We start from the raw sequence: 18,179 nt of genomic DNA, 5'->3' as shown, positions 1-18,179 counted from the left end.
TTTTCTAGCATGCATTCCACTGTGCACACGTTAATCATCGCTCCCAGAACAGCCATTAAAAGAGGCAGAGAGAGCAATGAGCCATATCAGCATATAGCTCATAACTGAAGTTGTGAAAGTGTGGGGTGCTTACGAGGAATGGGGAAGCAAGAAAGTATGTGAGCATGAAAGAATTAGGCAACTGGTCAAGGCTGAAAAGCAATGCAGCATAACTAGAGTGGCAAAAACATGTGTTTGTTGAGGGTCGTGGCAGCATTGTTGATGACATGTACATAGGTGTGGAGGAAAGGTGAGACCAACAATGAAGCAGAGCCATGGCTGTACACATTCCTCCCCTTGAAGGAGCAAGACAAGCCCACCCCAAAAATGCATTTTTTTCCTTCTATGGAAAAACTAGAGAATAGCTGATAGAGAATATGCTCATTTCTGAAAACCAGTGCCTTATTTAAACAAGTTGTGTGAGGAACTGCGTTTGGGTGGGTGGGACATGCTCTGCTGACTGAGCTGTGCAGATGTTAACAGCAATCTGGAAGTGGAGGAATAACACATTTAGGCAGAATTTAATTACATGGACCTGGCTGAACCCTGGGGAGGGAAGCTACATACCTAGTCCCTGATCCTGTTATGGCTTGTCAACAGGTTCCTGTCTTTAACTTGTTGGAACTTTCTTCCATTACACGGAGCAGGGACGTGCAGCTACGACCTCACAGTTACAGGGATTAACTACTAGCATTTCTAAAAACTGGCTTCAGCCGAGCATGAAGTGGTGAAGGGACACAGAGCCATTTCAGCTGTTATAATTCAAAGCCAGCCCTAAATTTTCATGACAAAGCTGTTTGCTCTTGCTATGAGAACTGCAGTTGTCAGTCTCAAGAGCCTGAATGGGGCTACGAGACTTAACTCACCTCATCCCTGGCAGTAGTCTTGCTGGTGAGCTCAATTACAATACTGTATGACCAGAGTAAGAAGAGCTTCTAGCAGACAAAACAGTCTAGACACCGTGAGTGGTTATGTCTGTTAAATAGCATTTCCAATAGTTTTCCTCCAAGAGGATCCTGTGATTTGTAACTTAACACAATCACATTTTTTGGTTAAAATGTGTCCGTAATGCTAAGCTCTCCTGCCAACGCGCAGTCATCCTTGTTGTAGCCCCCTTCCCCGTCAAGGGAGGGCACCCTGCTTTAGAGGAACCCAAGGTATGTCCATGTCAGGCACTTTCTTTGTGATCCTAACACTATCGCAAGCCTCATTTGTAAAACTGAGAACCATTTATTTCCGCAAAAACGCCTAAAGCCTGAGTAGGCCACAATCACCAAACTCTTCCAACCCGTAGCACCGTTCCTACCGGAGCACCGTTGAGGTATGCTGAAGAAATAGAGTGGAGGGAACTAGCATGGGCATTGCCCGTGCTGCACCTGGGCAGTGGATAGGCAGGACTGCAGCTATGTCAGTGCAGCCAGTTTCACCAAAACTGAATTGTTTTCGAATAAGGACAAAAATATTATTACAGGCTTCTTTGGGAGATTGGCAGCTCCTAGACTCAGCTATCATGCCACTCACTACAGTGGCATAAGGATATGCACTCTTGCAGCACTAATGAACCCCCCTTTCTCTGTGTATATTGCATTAAGATGTGGCCCTGGGGCATTCAAGTGTGAAGTAGCCACTAAGAGTACTGTTGCTGCCCTCACACAAAACACAGCTCACCGGTCATTACTCCAGTTGAAGATCTCAAACCCTCCCTCCGTCATGATGCATATCCACAACAACATTGTCCTCAAACTGCTGCTGCCAAAAACAATGGATACAGAAACAGATTCATGCCAGTCTTCCAAGATGCCTTGACTGAAGTCAGAGCTCAGACTAGTTCCTATCTTCCGATGGCAGAGGGTTCTTGGGAAGATTTAACAACTCTTGGATCTTCTCGATGTCTCTCTCCATGGTTCCTTCCTGAGTATTACTGACAATTTCTTCCAAGTCAGCCTCAGTAACATTAAGCCTAGCTTTCCTAAAAGGGGAGAGGGAAGATAAAGTAATTTCAGTTTCTGTATTCTAAGTGTATTATTTGCAGCCCTGGAGTCTAGTTATCTCCTCCTGCTCATTGGTAAAACAAACACCAGCAACCTGAAAGCCCAAATCTTTAGGCTCTGTCTAGTTTTGTCAATATTTGTAAGTTTTTATGAGTCACACAAACAGTGTCATTGACAAGAACCAGGCTTATCCCTTTGAACACACTTGTTTCCCAAGCTGCCAGTCAAATGAATGCTCAAACTGAAAATGAACAAAGAATGGTTACTTACCTTACAGTAACCATCATTCTTTGAGATGTTCCACACACGTGGATCCCACTGATGGTGTCCATTGGGCCCCAGCACTGGAGCGTGGAATATTTTCCCTACCAGGGTCACACATGCGCCATGCATGGCCTCAATCCCCCATCCTCCCCAAAGCAGACAAAGGGCAGAGTGACCTCAACTACCACCAACTTCCTTTGCAGCCCAGAATCCTTATTTATAAGCTTCTGAGCTGCAGGAACAGAGGACGGGTCATGGGGTCCAGATGTGCAGAACATCTCAACAAACCATAGTTTCTTAAAAGGTAAATAACCATCTTTCTTCTTTGCGTTACTGCACATGTTGATTCCGCTTGTGGTGATCAGCTGGCAGTCATCTTTCTAGATGGTGAGCTCTAGGAGTTATCTGAAAAGAGATTGCAAAACTGCTCCTCCAAAGTTGGCATCAGATCTTGAAGCAATGAGTAATGAATAATGTTTTGTAAGTGTATGAGCTGAAGACAGAGTAGGAGCTCTACATATGTCCAGTGTGGGAACCTGACTTGGGCATGCTATTGATGCAACTTGTGGTTGTGTGAAGTGAGTTCTGATTTTGATAGAGGGCTCCTCTTATTAATATCATAAACAGTTCTAATACAATCCTATACACATTTTGAAAGTCTTTGTGATAAAATAGCCATCCCTTTTGGTTTGTTACCATAAGCAATAACAAGTCTTGAAGTTTTATGAAAAGAGTTAGTTCTTTCTATGTAAAGTAACAGCAATAGTCTCACGTCTAAATGAAGTAATTTAGATCCAGCAGGTGAAGAGTGAGGTTTTGGACAAATGGTAAGTGAATGAATTGATAGATATGAAAATCTGATAGTACTTTTGGAATAAAAGATGGACATGGTCTCAATTACGCTATCCATGTGAAAAACTGTGTATGGAGGATTTATCGTTGGGGCTTGTAATCTGCTTGTTCTACAAACTGATGTTTTAGTGATAGACTCCAGCAGCTCAATCTACTTATTTTAACAACGAAAATGTTAAGAGGTGACTTGATTACAGGCTATAAGTACCTATATGGCAAACAAATATTTAATGATGGGCTCTTCAATCTAGCAGAGAAAGATATAACATTATCCAATCGCTGGAAGTTGAAGCTAGACAAATTCAGACTAGAAATAAGGTGTACATTTTTAATGGTTAGAGTAATTAAAAATTGGAACAATTTACCAAGGGTTGCGATGGATTGTCCATCTCTGATCGTTTTTACATCAAGATTGAATATTTTTCTAAAAGCTCTAGGAATTATTTTGGGGCAGCCTGGGCTATACAGGCGGTCCGATCAGATGATCACAATGTCCCATCTGGCTTTAGAATCTATGAATTTATTAACTGTATCAAAATTTCAGACACAATTTAGAAGTGCAAATGGAATTCCCACACATACATTTCCATCTATCATCCTCCATTACATCAAGGATAAAATCTGATCTGGAATCAGCACCTTCAGTGACATATTGTGGATTGCTGATCTGTAAACGGACTTAATCCATGCTTCAAATGGACTGAAATGTAATCTGGCAAATGGGGTTACAAATGACCATGAAGCCATATAGCCTAGACATTTGAGGCACATTCTTATTGTTGTTCGAGCGTAAGGCTGGAAGTGGATAATCAGATTTATTATCTGAAATCTGTCCAATGAGAGGAATGCTCTTGTTGTTATTGAGTCTAAGAGAACTCTGTAGACTGGGACACAACCAGAGTTGACTTTTTCAAGTTGATCCTCAAACTCAGAGATGAAAATAAATGAATCCGTTTCTTTTCTGCCACTATGACCAGTACTTATGACATCCCCCTACAAGCCAGTCATCTATGTAAGGGTAAATGTGCAATCCTTGTTTGCGCAGATGGGCTGCTATTATTGAGAGGCACTTTGTAAACACCCTTATGGCTGCTGAAATTCTGAAAGAGAGTACTCTGAATTAGTAATGACTCTTTGGACCCATAAAGGTATAGGGCAGTAATATTCAATTGCATTTTCTGGTGGACTGGATAATCCAATGTCCAAAACTTGGCAGGCCAAAAGGTGCCACTACTTCACCTGGACAGCAGGGATTGGCAACCTATGGCATCTGTGCCAAAGATGGCACACTGGCTGATTCTGAATGGCATGCAGGCTGCTAGTCCAAACAGGGGCACATTCTGGGATGCACATTAGTTTATCTTCCCCACTGTTTACTATTATGCCATGTACAGGTGAAGTCTGTTTAGCCAAATTTGAACTCACCAAAAATCCTGAATGTCCAAATGAGCAATGCTCATTTTGGGTAATCCTTGCAGATTAGTCCAAGATCCTTGACCATCGCATCAAATCTGATGTCTCTGTGCCTGACCCACTGATTAATTATAGAAGATGATAGTGGAACTGACTCTTTTTTCTGATATCTGAATCTCTTTCTGAATGGTTTGGAAGGCCTCAGGTACTGAGAATATGGCGACAACGACTAGGTGTTTCTGTATCTAAAGAATGATGAGTGGTGGTGAAACTGTTGTTTTTTTAAACACTTGAGTATATAAACACAATGAACTGAGCATGGAACTCAAATCTTTTAATGCATACAGAGACTCATCAATCTTAGTACTAAATAGAGTCTTGCCCTCAAATGGTAAATCTTCAACTGTTGCTTGTACCTCTCTTGGTAAACCTGAAGATAACCAAGAGGAATGCCCCATCACAATACCTGTAGTCAACAAACATCAAATCAGCAGCATGTAATGCATCTTGAAGAGAGGTTTTAGCAAGCAGTTGACCCTTTTCACAAATAGCCTTGAATTAGTATCTAAACTCTGTCCTTAAAATCTGGCCATCTAGCCCATTACAGGTAACCATATTTGGATAGCCTGGCTTGACAATTTGCTATCCTGACCTGTACGGAGGCTGAAGAGTAGACTTTCTTCCCAAAGAGATCCAGTCTCTTTCTCCTCAGGAGTAATCTTTCCTGATTGTTAAATCCCTTACTGGCAGCAGCAATAACCAATGTGATTGAGTTGGATGAATATAAGCATACCCCAAACCCTTGGATGGTACCTAGTATCTAAGACCAGTGCATTCTGAAGTAGCTGAAATTGAAGCAGGGGTAGCATAAAGGTCTTTTGCCACATCCAGTATCTTTTCAAGGGATAGGGAGACAGGGCTCAGTGGCAAGAAACTAATTTACAGTCAGAGCCACTCAGCCCTCAAGACAGGAGGATCCCCAACTGCTCCAGTAGATAATTTCTCAGTTCCTTTTGTCTTCTTAACTGTTCCTGTATTAGGTGTTGTATCTCTGGTGACAGGAGCACTGGAGGGATGAGTTATGCAAGAAGCCGCCTCTGTACCAGATCCGTGATTGAGTCCAACATGGTTCTCATGGACTTTTCCATAAGAAAAAGCTTCTATCTGCCTTGCCTCTCCTGTGTTTGTTTCTTGAAGAACTTGCAAACTGCACACTTAGCGAGGGTATGTTCCTCGCAGTAAAAGGGTCTGTTGTGGGTGTCAGTCAGAGGAATAATCCCTCACAGGAGGGCATAGCTTGAAACGAGGAGATCTGGGCTCTGCCATAAACTACGGTGTTTGCTCTCTTTTTTTCCCCCCTCTCCTAATCTAAGCTAAATGAAACAGTAACGAGAACACTAACTACTAACTATAAACAAATTAACTATATGCTTAATTACAAAGTAACAGGAGCACTACAGAGGGACACTATACTGTTCTGACTCACTACCTGAGGCAGTTGGAAAGAGCTGAGTGGCAGTTGAGGTCACTCTGCCCTTTACGCCCTCTGGAATGCAGAGGGGAGGGCAGCGCGGGCATGCGAGACTCCTGCGGGACACTGCAAGGGACAACGTTCCAAACTCCTGTGCTGAGGCACAATGGGACACCGTAAGTGGGTTTTGCATGTGCAGTGATTCTGAGAAGAAAGGACAATTTAGGAAATAGAGTGAGACAGACGGTTTTCCAGCTACTCGAGGAATGGAGTGGTGAAAGCACATCGGCTTCAAGCATTTAAAATGGATCAGGACAAAGCAGTGGAAAATGTATTATAGGGAACAATCCTGCACAAGTTACTGGAGGCAGATGGAATAGAAGACCTAATAAGCTCTCTTCCATCTTTAGGGGTATTTTTTAATATAATAAATATATACACTGTTCAGTTTTCAAGAGTTTTAGGGGAGGCCTTCCTTCCCAAAGACTTCTGGCATCCCTTTTCCAATAAAGAGAAATGTAAAGCTACATGAGAATAATTTTGACCCTGTTTGACTCCCCTCGACCCCAGCCGGCAAATTGTAATAAAAGACTCAGTAAAGTCCAAACATTCTTTAAAATACATTAAAATCTTCTGTTTACTTTTCCAGCCACATGAGATAGGCGGAGGGAGAGCTCAGTGGTTTGAGCACTGGCCTGCTAAACCCAGGGTTGTGAGTTCAATCCTTGAGGGGGCCATTTGAGATCTGGGACAAAAATTGGGGATTGGCCCTGCTTTGAGCAGGGGGTTGGACTAGATGACCTTCTGAGGTCCCTTCCAACCCTGATATTCTATGATCTATGTTGGTAGAGTTTTGAGGGGAGGCAAGCTACAAATTCAAACTACTGTATTACAAAATAAGCAAATTGCAGCATTGACTGGAATGACTTCCACTGGACGATAAATGGTGCAATCTGAGGCTCGGAAGACCAGATCAGTGGTTCTTAGACTGATCCCTGAAACAACCTGAGAATCAAACAGTGAGGAACTGGGGCTGGAAGCAGAAATGGACCATCCAATGATCTCTTTTACAAATTGGTTTGCCAAATGAAAAAGTTGAAACTACAGCCATCTCTGATCAATGATACAGATTCACTAATTTAGATAGTGCAACACTGTTTCTTACCACTCTGCTAACTTCTGTTCATGCAGCAATCTTCTCTCACGTGTTCTTTTCTCCTGTATGGTCTCACCAGCGAGCTTCTGCACTGCCAACAACAGCCCTCCTGCAGGGATGCTGAGATGTGGAGGAGAAAGTTACAGATAAGCCACTAGAAGAAACAAATAGTGATAAATTACTGGCAATAAGGAAGGAGTATGTGGGAAGGAGGGCAACCACGTGGTCAGTGATGCATAACCTCCTTCAATATTCAGACCTGCCTTTTCACTAAGCTGGGACAACCACTGCATGAAGCTCAACACCTCACACAGCTATTAAGGAAACACAATACCCCTGCTACAACTGTCTGATGTGCTTTGTAAGCACTCATTAAGCCTCTTATCAGACAAGGTAGGTCACTAATATTAAAATTTTACAGCTGGGAAAACAGGCACAGAGAAGCTAAGTGATTTGCACAAGGGCATACAGGAAGTCAGTGGTGAAGCTGGGAAGGAAATCCAGGTGTCCTTGCTCCTAGTCTCCTGCTCTCACCAGTATACAACACAGCTCCTCAAGAGAATGCTTCATCCTCTTTACTTTTGACTAATTGTTCTGAGAAGCCAACTGAATAGCTGGTTAGTGCATACATTAAACATGGGGAGAAGAGGCAGGAGAAGAGAGGATCATAACCCTATTGTTACTTTTCTGTTTTAATGCTAATCAGCATCTTCAATGGCCATATAAGGAGCAGGCACTGATCAACCCTAAGGAGAGAGGGAAATCTCCATGTATCCAGCCATCACTGGAAGAAAAATGAAGTGCAAAGTACGGAAAAATTAGATGGGGACTTTTGGAGACAGAAATCATCATGGTCCACAAAGGGATGCAGAAAATCCAGCAGGGTGCTGAGGGTATGGGAAGTCTGCTGTAGCCCCTCCTCAGATCAAGGCTTGACTTGGGAGGTCATCATCCAACATACACTAGCTAAAGACTAGGAGTACTTGTGGCACCTTAGAGACTAACCAATTTATTTGAGCATGAGCTTTCGTGAGCTACAGCTCACTTCATCAGATGTATACCGTGGAAAGTGAGCTGTAGCTCACGAAAGCTCATGCTCAAATAAATTGGTTAGTCTCTAAGGTGCCACAAGTACTCCTTTTCTTTTTGCGAATACAGACTAACACGGCTGTTCCTCTGAAACCTAGCTAAAGACTGTAATTCTGACTTTGGTCATTGATTTGGTATGTGTGCAGCTTACCCGAATGCTGCTCCAAAGACACTGCCAGCTGCCATTCTGCTCAGGCCCAAATGCACTCTGAACAGGCCCCCTGTAAAGGCTAAAACACACAAGCCACAGACATGAGCCTCTAAGGCAGAGGTGGGCAAACTACGGCCCACGAGACCGTCTTGCCCAGCCCCTGAGCTCCTGGCTGGGGAGGCTAGCCCCCGGCCCCTCCCCCGCATCCTCAGCACGCCGCCAGTGCTCTGGCCCATCGCTCCGGCCCATTGCTCCTGCCAGGCAGCGTGGATGGCTCTGACCAGGTGGTGGGGCTGCGAGCTCCTGCCGCTCTGAGCAGCATGTTAAGTGGGCGGGGAGCGGGGGGACTGGATAATGGGCAGGGGGTTCCAGGGGTCAGTCAGGAACGGGGGGGGGTTGGATAGGCATGGGAGTCCCAGGGGGCCTGTCAGGGGGCGGGGGTGTAGATAGGGGTTGGGGCAGTCAGGGGACAGGGAGCAAGGGGGGTTGGATAGGGGGCGGAGGTTCTGGGGGGGGAGGGTCAGGGGACGGGGAGGGCTGGATAGGCATGGGAGTCCTGGGGGGGCCTGTCTGGGGGCAGGGGTGTGGATAGGGGTCAGGGCAGTCAGGGGACAGGGAGCAAGGGGGGTTGGATAGTAGATGGGGTTCTAGGGGGGCAGTCAGGGGATAAGGAGTGGGGGGGTTGGATGGGTTGGGGATTCTGAGGGGGGAAGAAGTGGGAGGGGGCAGATAGAGGGCGGGGGGACAGGCCATTTGGGGAGGCACAGCCTTCCCTACCCTGCCCTCCATAGAGTTTCACAACCCCGATGTGGCCCTTGGGCCAAAAACTTTGCCTACCCCTGCTCTAAGGAGTCCTAGCACCACACACAGACTGAGGGAACTGCTCTGTCACTTCCACCTCCGACCCCCTGAATGACAAAAGCCAGTCTCAAGAGAGCAGAAACCAAATACTGAGCCAGCAGTGGCTCAGCCAATCTCTGAGGGGCCTGAACATGTGTGACAGTCTGTACTCTATTACATACAATGCTCTATGTTCATCACTTTTAGGACAATGTCACAATATGGAGTCACGTGACTCAGTAAAGCTGCTTCACTCCCAACAGTCACATTTTGGCCCCGGTTGCCATATTTCCAATTCAGATTGGAAGGGAAGATGGGAGTGGCAACCTAGTAGGTCTTTTTTTAATCTGTATCTTCTCTGACACGAAACACAGCACAAAATTTCTTCCAAAAGATTCCCAAAGAGCTGTAAGGACTAAATGTTTGGGGAGCACTACCAGCCCACCCACTACTGAAATGGAGCTACCTCTGACGGAGCAAAGCAGTTGTTCAACAACAACCAGTAATACTACCTAACAGTTTAAAACAGGAAGTGAGGGAAAATATATCCAATTGGAACCGCACTATATGCCTGTATAAAAATAACAGAGAAAAGACCCTGTTTTGTATCTAGAGCAAACTCAAAAATGATCTTTCCCATGGACACATTTGTAAGCACCAGCATTAAGCTGTTATGAAGAGAAGGAAGAAATATGCATACCCCCTCATTGATGGATTCCTAATGCTCATTTCTCATTTTTTGAGAATGAGATGGTATACGCTGTTCTGCTGCACTTATACCACCCAAGTACCTTTCACTCAAAAAGGCCAACAAACTTTCAAACATTAAGGAAGCCTTGCAACTCTCTGGTGTGTTAGGAAAGTTTTATCACCCCTGTATTAGGAATGGGAAACAGGCACAGATGGCTAAATAATTAACCAAGGTCATAAAGAGAGTCAGTGGCAGCAGAGGAAAGACAAGCCAGGAGTCCTGACTCCCACTGACTCAAATCAAAGATAGTATCTCCTCATTCAAATAGAGCAGAATATAAAATAAAGTAGTCTCACCTCCTGCGGCAGCAAAGTGACTGAAGGCGGTTTTATTGCGGTACACGGACAGACCAGTGCTCACTGTGCTGCAAGCGTGGGGCACAGAGAGAGTCAGAAGGCAGACATGAACAAAGAGCACACTTGACAATACAGCCGTATGGAACCCAAATCAGAGAAGATTTCACTAAAGAATGGGGAGCTAAGCAGTCAGCCCACACCATCCTCCCTACAGCCCATCTGTCTGGGACACACACAGCAGCCACTAATGCGTTGACTTCAGTCATCTTATCTCATGCTGCAGTGCAGCAGGATGTGGAGGAGCAAGAACTCCAAGGTTTTTTATGTAATTTTTTTAAAGCAACATTTCCAAGCATAAATTAAAACCCTATGAAGTCTGCAAGCAGGTTAGACCCAAAAGTGAACCTACCAATCATGACAGCATACCATGAACATTTTGTGGGAGCCACAAGCGTGGCTGGTCAACTCCTAAAGCACAGCCTATGTCTCAAACTATTGAGTGAGGATAAATCCATCAACTGTGGGTTACTGGGTTCTTCTTGTTTGTTTGGGGTTTTTTTTTGGGGGGGGGGGGGGAGGTTAGGGAATTACTGGTCAAGCTTATGATTAGTGGGAAGGAGGAATGCAGCAGAAATTCTGTATTTGGCTTTTAGGAAGGCATTTCATTATCTCAAAAACTTACTCCCAAAATGACTATGAAATGGTTTGCACATGGACACTGTCATTCATGTAAGTTGAATACTGGCTATAGAATAAAAATCCAAGGGGGCAATGAAAAAGAGCAATGTCTCAAGCTGTGAGGAAGATGTCTGGAGACAGCTGTGGGGAAACCACAAGGACGTGTGCTAGGTCCAGTATTTAAAGTTCCAGAAGAAGGCGTAAACAGCACACCAATTAAATCTGAAAAGGGTACTGAACTGTGAGGAACTGCAAATACCAGTGAGGTGGGTCCTTCAATCTTTCCTGATGAAACTGTTCCACTTTGCATAAAATAATTAAATACTCACTGGACTGAAGAATCACTCTATCGGCCACTGGTTAGGGCACTCACCTGGGATGGGGGAGAGTCAAGGTCAAGTTCCTGCTCCGATGAATATTTCAGTATTTCATGCTAAATGGAACAGCTTCATCGGAAACAAGGTTCAAACCCCCCCTCTGCCTGCGAGGAGCAGGAACTTACTGCAGATCTCCCACCTCCTAGGTGAGTGACCTAAGCATGAGGCTTCAGGGCTAAAAGGGATGACACCACCACCTCCTCCATTTTTGAGAGAAAGCATTGACCTGGCTGAAGCACCTAAATCCAGGAAACTGGATTTCCTGTGAATTTAGGATTTAGCTGTGAACCCTGAGTGGAGAAAGACCTCTTCCTCCAGGCGAAAGTCAGGTGCTTCAGCCCCTGAGAGGGGTGGGACTTAGGCCACACCTCTCTCCTCAGCATTTCCTATTGGCTAGCTTAGGCAACAATCCATTCAGCTTGCTGGCTTTTGTAGATATCTTTTTTAGGCACCTAACTCTCCCCATGCACTGGGCAAAGAGCTTGGGGGCCTAACTTGCAGTTGTGCATTCCACTAGGTGGCAGAACATCTAAATTTAGGCATTGCAATCCTGAGCCCACGTCTCCTTTGTGGATTTAGCCCCAAAAGAGAAACCAACCACTCTGTTTTTATCTTCCACGCTCAGTGAAAAGTCAAAAGAAAACTAAGAGTATTAATGGTGAAAAATAAATTACATTTGTTTTAAAAAGCTTTTTTAAAATATGCTTTTCAACCTGACAAAGACCTTTTAATACTTATAGCTGTTATTTTCACCTAAACAAATCTCTGCAGGTTCTTATCCTGATGTTTTCCCATAAACACAGGTATGAAAAACTTACTTGAATATTGCCACAAAAGTAGCAATTCTCCAGCTCCAGCGCCAGCCGTAACGGATGAATCCCCTGACTGCAGCACGATGTGCAGATTGCTATGGGGAGAATGAGAGATGGTTACAGGTCTTAAACTCACTGTCATTTCACTGCCCACCTGCGGTACTTTCAGACGATGATACTTGAGACGCTGGCTAGTCCATAAAGATTACCCATCTTGATAGTACTCAAACTGATGGAATTGATACATTGGCTCCATCTTAATGGGAAACAGCCCCCATTTATCTCAGCCATTCAACAGGAAAACTGAGAATGAATGTAAATGTGTAATTCCAATTGGTATTTCCAATCCTAGAGCTGAAGGCAGCCATCTTTCAGAAAAGTAATGTCTTTTATGACACTGGCAGTGCAGAAACCTATTGGGACAGAAACTTTAAACTATTTACCCATAGTTAAAATCAGTTAGAAACTAGTCTTTAAATAACTGAATGATAACCATTTGGCTTAAACATTAAGAAGGACCCTCAAGCACTGTAGTTTAGGCCTAACATTTAAGCTTTGAAAATAAATAAGGTTTTACAAGATGTAATATTAATAGAAATCTCATGAAATTTTAAAACATTTCAATTAAGATTGCTTAAATCCAACACCTTCTTTTGAGTGCTTCCAACCCAAATGCTGTAGCACTGGTGCAAACATATAACAGCCTGAAACAGACTAGAAACAGAGAGAGAAACTGGCTGCTCTAGTTTTTTTGTGGAAGCTCATCAAAACGCCAAAACTAAATAAATACTATAAATGATTAAAAGTATTTTTAAAGTCATTTCTATTTTAATATCCAAGTTACTAACATAGGTAAGATTTTAAAAAAGAGTCCTTTTAAAGACATGATCCAGTGAAATATAAAATATTCTTTTTTGCAGCTGGATGTAATAACAGAATAAAATTACAATTATTCAAGTTTTAAATAAAACAAAAAATGCTGACAAGCAAAGAAGCAGCTACCAATCTGACAGCCTCATGATGCAGATTAGAAGAGAACATGGTTGCCATTAAAACACACTGGAAATTAGAGACTCAACATTTTTGAAAGCCATTTTTTGAAATAATAGAATTTGCCTAATTTAATAGCTTAAATATAACTTTGAGTACATAAGTATGCAGAACGTGAGCATAACTCAACACTTAATTGAGGTACATAATTACCACAGATGGTTACACAAATTATATATTTATGAATATAAATCAAAGAGTTTGGTAGTTTTTGAATGCAATCACAGTAACTGTGCATGAAAATTACGTAGGTAATTACACTCACATTTTGCGCACTTACCTGTAATAAAAATATCTTGCCCTTTAAATTTGACTGCCAATGGGAACTGAATTCTCTGTTGTACACTAGACCTCCAAATAAGAAGTACCGTACAATGCTATAACTCTACAATGGCAGCAGCCAGTAAGTGACACAGCAGCCCAATTTGTTAAATTTGCAACCACAAGCAGTGCCAATCTAAAAATTCATATTTAAGTACGGATGTTTTTCTTTCAAGTTTTAACATTTTGGTCTAGCACAACAGGTCAACCTGTCTCCTAAAATAGTTGGCCTGATTAACAGCCAGCATCTACAGCAGGGGTGGGCAAACTACGGCCCACGGGCCAGATCTAACCCCTCAGGGCTTTGGATCCAGCCCACGGGATTGCCACTCCCGTGGTGCCGCTAGGCTAAGGCAGGCTCCCTGCTTGCCCTGCCTCCGTGCCACTCCCGGAAGCGGCCGGCACCACGTCCTTGCGGCCCAGAGGAGTGGGGTGGGCAGAGGGCTCCGTGCACTGCCCTCGCCTGCAGGCACCGACCCCGCAGCTCCCATGTTTAAAGTAAGTCTCAACCAGCCCCACCTTAAAGTTCATTAACCTTAGGTGTGAGTTCTGCACATAAGCCTCTCCTGACCCAACCATTGGCCAGATATGGGAGATGCAGTTCATTACAGGCTCTTTGCTGCAGAAAACAGGCTCTACAAAAAAGGAGCAGTTTTGGTGCCAATATGCATGATTTTGGTCCATACCACAGCATCCAGACGGTTCTGAAAAATCTCCGCTTGGCTCCGCTCAATATATTGTGTCTTCGCATGGTGAAAAGCTGGCAAACCTCCATACGCCCAGCCAATGACAGCCCCTGAAAACGTAGCTTTGATAATGTTGAGAGTTTCTTCTGGGTACTGCTGTAGTTCACTAGCACAAAGAAACAATGTTACTGGGAGATTTAGCATTTGGGAGCACTGCTATCCTAACAAGAGTCATTCCTGCTAAAACGTATCACTCGTAGCATTATTTCAGACACTACTCTTCAAATTATTGCATTTAGAGATTAAATTCATAATCTGCCATCAATATTAAGCAAACAGGTAACATTATATTTTTTTAAATCCTTCTTGGACAGGACCGGACAGCTAAAGTGAATGGGACACTGAGTCTTTCACCTTTTGTTCACAGGTTCTGATGTAGTCAAGATCAGTAGTGTCCAAAAATGGCTGTTTGGAGGTCTACGTGAAATGAATTGGTGGGTCTCAGGGTATTTAAAAAACCCACACCCCTAACAAACGTCTCTCAAGGGAAGTCTCAGCAAAAAGGCCAAGGACTGAGTGAACCCCGGAGACTGTGCTTTCTCACACCTAGAAGTGACCTCTCCTAGGCAGGGTTTAGACATTTTGGCAGGACTGAGTGGAATGAATTTATATTTGTCATTTTTCAGTTGGGGGAGCAAAAAAATAAATAAATCTGACATTTAAAAAAAAATTACTCCCCAATATTCTTGCATGCTCAACCAAACAATAACCAAAGAAACTTTGCTTAAACTTAAGAAAGCCCCAAACCCAAATCTTTGGGCTGAGACCAAGACTGGATAGATTTATCCTAAATGAAAATGTGTTACATTATGTGAATCTGAAAACATGGTATCACCTTTACAACCATTTTGCAGCCTTCTCTCTGGTGGCCACCTATATGAATTCTTCCATAATACATTAATTCATTAAATTTTGGGAAATGTTTTGAGATAGCTGAGTGAAATGTATTATAAACTACAATTATATTATAATCACAAACGAAGGTCTCAGTTCTGTAAACTGCTCCATGTGGGCAAATCCGTGCACTTGCCTAGAACTCCACTGAAACGAACAAGACTTGGGGTAGGGTCTTGCCTGCACAGACCTATTTGCAGGACAAACAAAATGGCAATACAGAATATCACAAAGGTAGTAGTTGCCAGCTATCATGATTTTATTGTGAGTCTTGTGATATTGGGTGTTATTCTTAAAGCCCCAGTTCCTGGAGTCAGGTGATCACAGGAGAATCTCAGTTTTTGTTTTTAAAAGGTATGTTTCTAACCTTCCACGTTGTGGAGACAAGGTCAAAAACATGACTCAAATGCTCCCCAAGAGCTCAGAATCCAGAGCAAATTAAATGGTGTTTAAATCAATCTCATGATTTTCCAGTGCTTGCGGTTGGCATAGCAGTATAGGCCATGCTCACCCGAGAGGAACATGATCAGTACTCGCAGGTTGCTAATGTTGTTTCCCGGCCTGATGGAAACAGTGCTATTTTCCCTTATAACTGTGTTACGTCATGTACTAGGCGTGAATTTCTGTGTGTGCAGGTCAGCCTGGGTGTACATCCACGGGGCTGTGAATGATTCACCAACGGGTGTTGCACCAGGAAAAGGTGTGAATGGAGGTGTGAATGGCTGTGCAGGATGAGTACTGGGATGAGGAGGCCACATAATCACAGAAGCATGTGATGGATAGATAGATAATCACAGCAGAATGCATGTGTGTGGGGGGTGGGGGGGAGGAATAAAGAGAGAGAACAGACAGATGAATAGAACGGATAATCTAACGGGACTGTGTGTGTGTCAAGGGGGGGAATGGACAGACAAGACAATCACAGCAGAGTGTGTGTGTGTAGGATGGATAGATGGGAGGGGCGCATGTATGAATACACAGGTGTGTGTGTGTGGTGGGGGACGGATGGAATAAATGGAAAACCATAGCTGAGGGGGGGCATGTATGGATGGATGGATAGATAGATGGACGTGTGTGGGAGATGGATGGATAGGAGGGAATGGGTGGACGAATGGACAGATAAGCGCAGCAGTGTGCGCATGCGTGTGGGAGGGATGGACAGACAGACACAGAGAATCACAGCAAGGTGTGTGTGTGTGTGGGGGGGGTCTGTGTTAGAGGGACACAGATAACCACAGTGGGGGGAGAGGGGACAGGACAACCACAGCAGTGCGTGGGTGCAAAGAGACAAGAGGAGGGGACAGATAACCACCGCAGAGCGTGTGCATGTGTCGGGCGGGGGGAACACACACACACACACACACACACACACACACACACACACAGAGCAATGTGGGGCTGGGGGGGGTGGGGGAGGAAGGGGCGCGCGCACACACGGGGAGGAGGGCGGGCTGCCCTGGCCGTGTCCTTGCAGGCCCAGCCCGGCGTTACTCACTCGCGGTGCCAGAGCTCCCGCAGCCGCTCCCAGCCCGTGCCCGGGGGCTGCGCGGTGCCCAAGTGCCGGGGCGCCGAGCCCAGCGCCCGGCCGCTCTCGGGGGCTGCCATGCCCGGCTGCTGCCGCGGGAACCGCGGGCGGGCTCCAGCCTCCGGTGCCGGACGCCTGGCTTCCCCCGCCTCACCCGGCGGCAAGAGCGGCCCCGGCTCGGCCTCGCCCCGCCCCCTGCCGCCCGGGAGGGGCAGCGCAAGCAGCGGCCCTCAGCGGCCCCGCCGGGGACAGCCCGGCCCCGCACCTCACCGGCCCAGGCGGCACCGCTGCTGCCCCCCGCGCCGCTGCCCGAGCCGCCCTGTCTGCCCGCTCATGGGGCGGGAGCCGGGCCCTGCCGCCAACGCGCCGCACCAGAGCCCCCCTAGGGGCTTTCCAAAGTCACGGACCACGCCCTAGACAGTAGCGGGGCAATCTACCCCTGGGCAATGATTTGATGAATTTTAATTTTTGTTGGTTTTCAGACGACCCCAAAACAGATTTCTACTGATCTGTTCATTATTCAAAAGTACTGAACACGTTATGCCGCTGTATGTCCACCTATAGGCTAATGGTGAACTGCTCACTTCTGCAGTTTATGGTGTCTGATTGCTCATCTAACTTGTACAGTCTTGTTTCAGCTTTTTGATTGCCTGACTTGTGAATTTTATAGGGGAGGAAGAAAAACAAAAATATTTCATGGAAAGACATTAGGGTGACTATATAGCAAGTGTGAAAAATCCGGACGGGGTGGGGGCTAATAGGCACTTATGTAAGGAAAATCCCCAAACCTTGGGATTGTCCCTATAAAATCAGGACATCTGGTCACCCTAAAACACATGTACAAGTTTTCCTAGGACTTACACTTTCTGCCAACATTCATGTACAGATATTTGTGGAAAACTAATAAAAAGGGTCACCAAGAAGATTGTTCAAATAAAAGCTACAACTTTGCTCCAAACATTTGTGAAGAAATTTTGGCAATACTGGCCCACTTCTATTACATATGTAGCACCATTGAAATACAAGCACCTCCAAAGTGGAACATGGCAACCAGCACCCAGTACAACAGCCCAGAAATGGGATATTCCAACCCTCACTTAATGAAAAATTACTAGGGAATCTTTAATGTCCACACAAAGTACAAAAAGGATCTTGGTTTGTAAGATTTAATTGACCTCCCTTCCCCAATAAAGGGCAAGGAGCTTCATTTATCTACTTCCAAAAGAGATAGGACAGGTTTAGCCCTATTGTGATTTGAATGTATGGTTGGAGGAAGTTGTGTTTCAATCCTAATGCTTAGTGCCTCTGCTTATGGTTCCTTACATTAGTTTTCTGTATGGCTCAGTAGGATAAAAAGATATTTAAAAAAATACAAGAAATGAAACCAAAGCTATATTCCTTTTTGAAAATGCAAAAAGTATAGTCCAGGGAAACCTTAACCATACTGTACCCAGAAGTGAAGA

At 44.7% G+C, this 18,179-nt stretch overlaps 1 protein-coding gene across 2 annotated transcripts; it reads right to left on the bottom strand.

Annotated features, from left to right (window-relative positions):
* Positions 1–1,249: 1,249 nt before the first annotated feature.
* TIMMDC1 (translocase of inner mitochondrial membrane domain containing 1) lies at positions 1,250–16,881 on the bottom strand. 2 transcript variants are annotated; one of them, XM_048869282.2, is made up of 7 exons: positions 16,687–16,879; positions 14,238–14,403; positions 12,187–12,275; positions 10,314–10,381; positions 8,427–8,505; positions 7,196–7,306; positions 1,250–2,008 (listed from the first exon to the last, which is right to left on the bottom strand). In XM_048869282.2, the coding sequence occupies exons 1-7, from the start codon at positions 16,794–16,796 to the stop codon at positions 1,864–1,866; spliced, it is 768 nt and encodes a 255-aa protein (XP_048725239.1). In that variant the 5' UTR covers positions 16,797–16,879; the 3' UTR covers positions 1,250–1,863. The 2 variants fall into 2 exon arrangements, with proteins under 2 accessions (XP_048725239.1, XP_048725248.1); XM_048869291.2 differs by lacking the exon at positions 1,250–2,008 and adding an exon at positions 4,879–5,025 and having other exon boundaries at positions 16,687–16,881.
* Positions 16,882–18,179: the final 1,298 nt, after the last annotated feature.

This window comes from Caretta caretta, chromosome 1, assembly GCF_965140235.1.
Source record: "Caretta caretta isolate rCarCar2 chromosome 1, rCarCar1.hap1, whole genome shotgun sequence".
Lineage (NCBI taxonomy): Eukaryota > Metazoa > Chordata > Testudines > Cheloniidae > Caretta > Caretta caretta.
The sequence above is the reverse complement of the archived record's forward strand: the minus strand, read 5'-3'. Positions and strand labels throughout refer to the sequence as shown.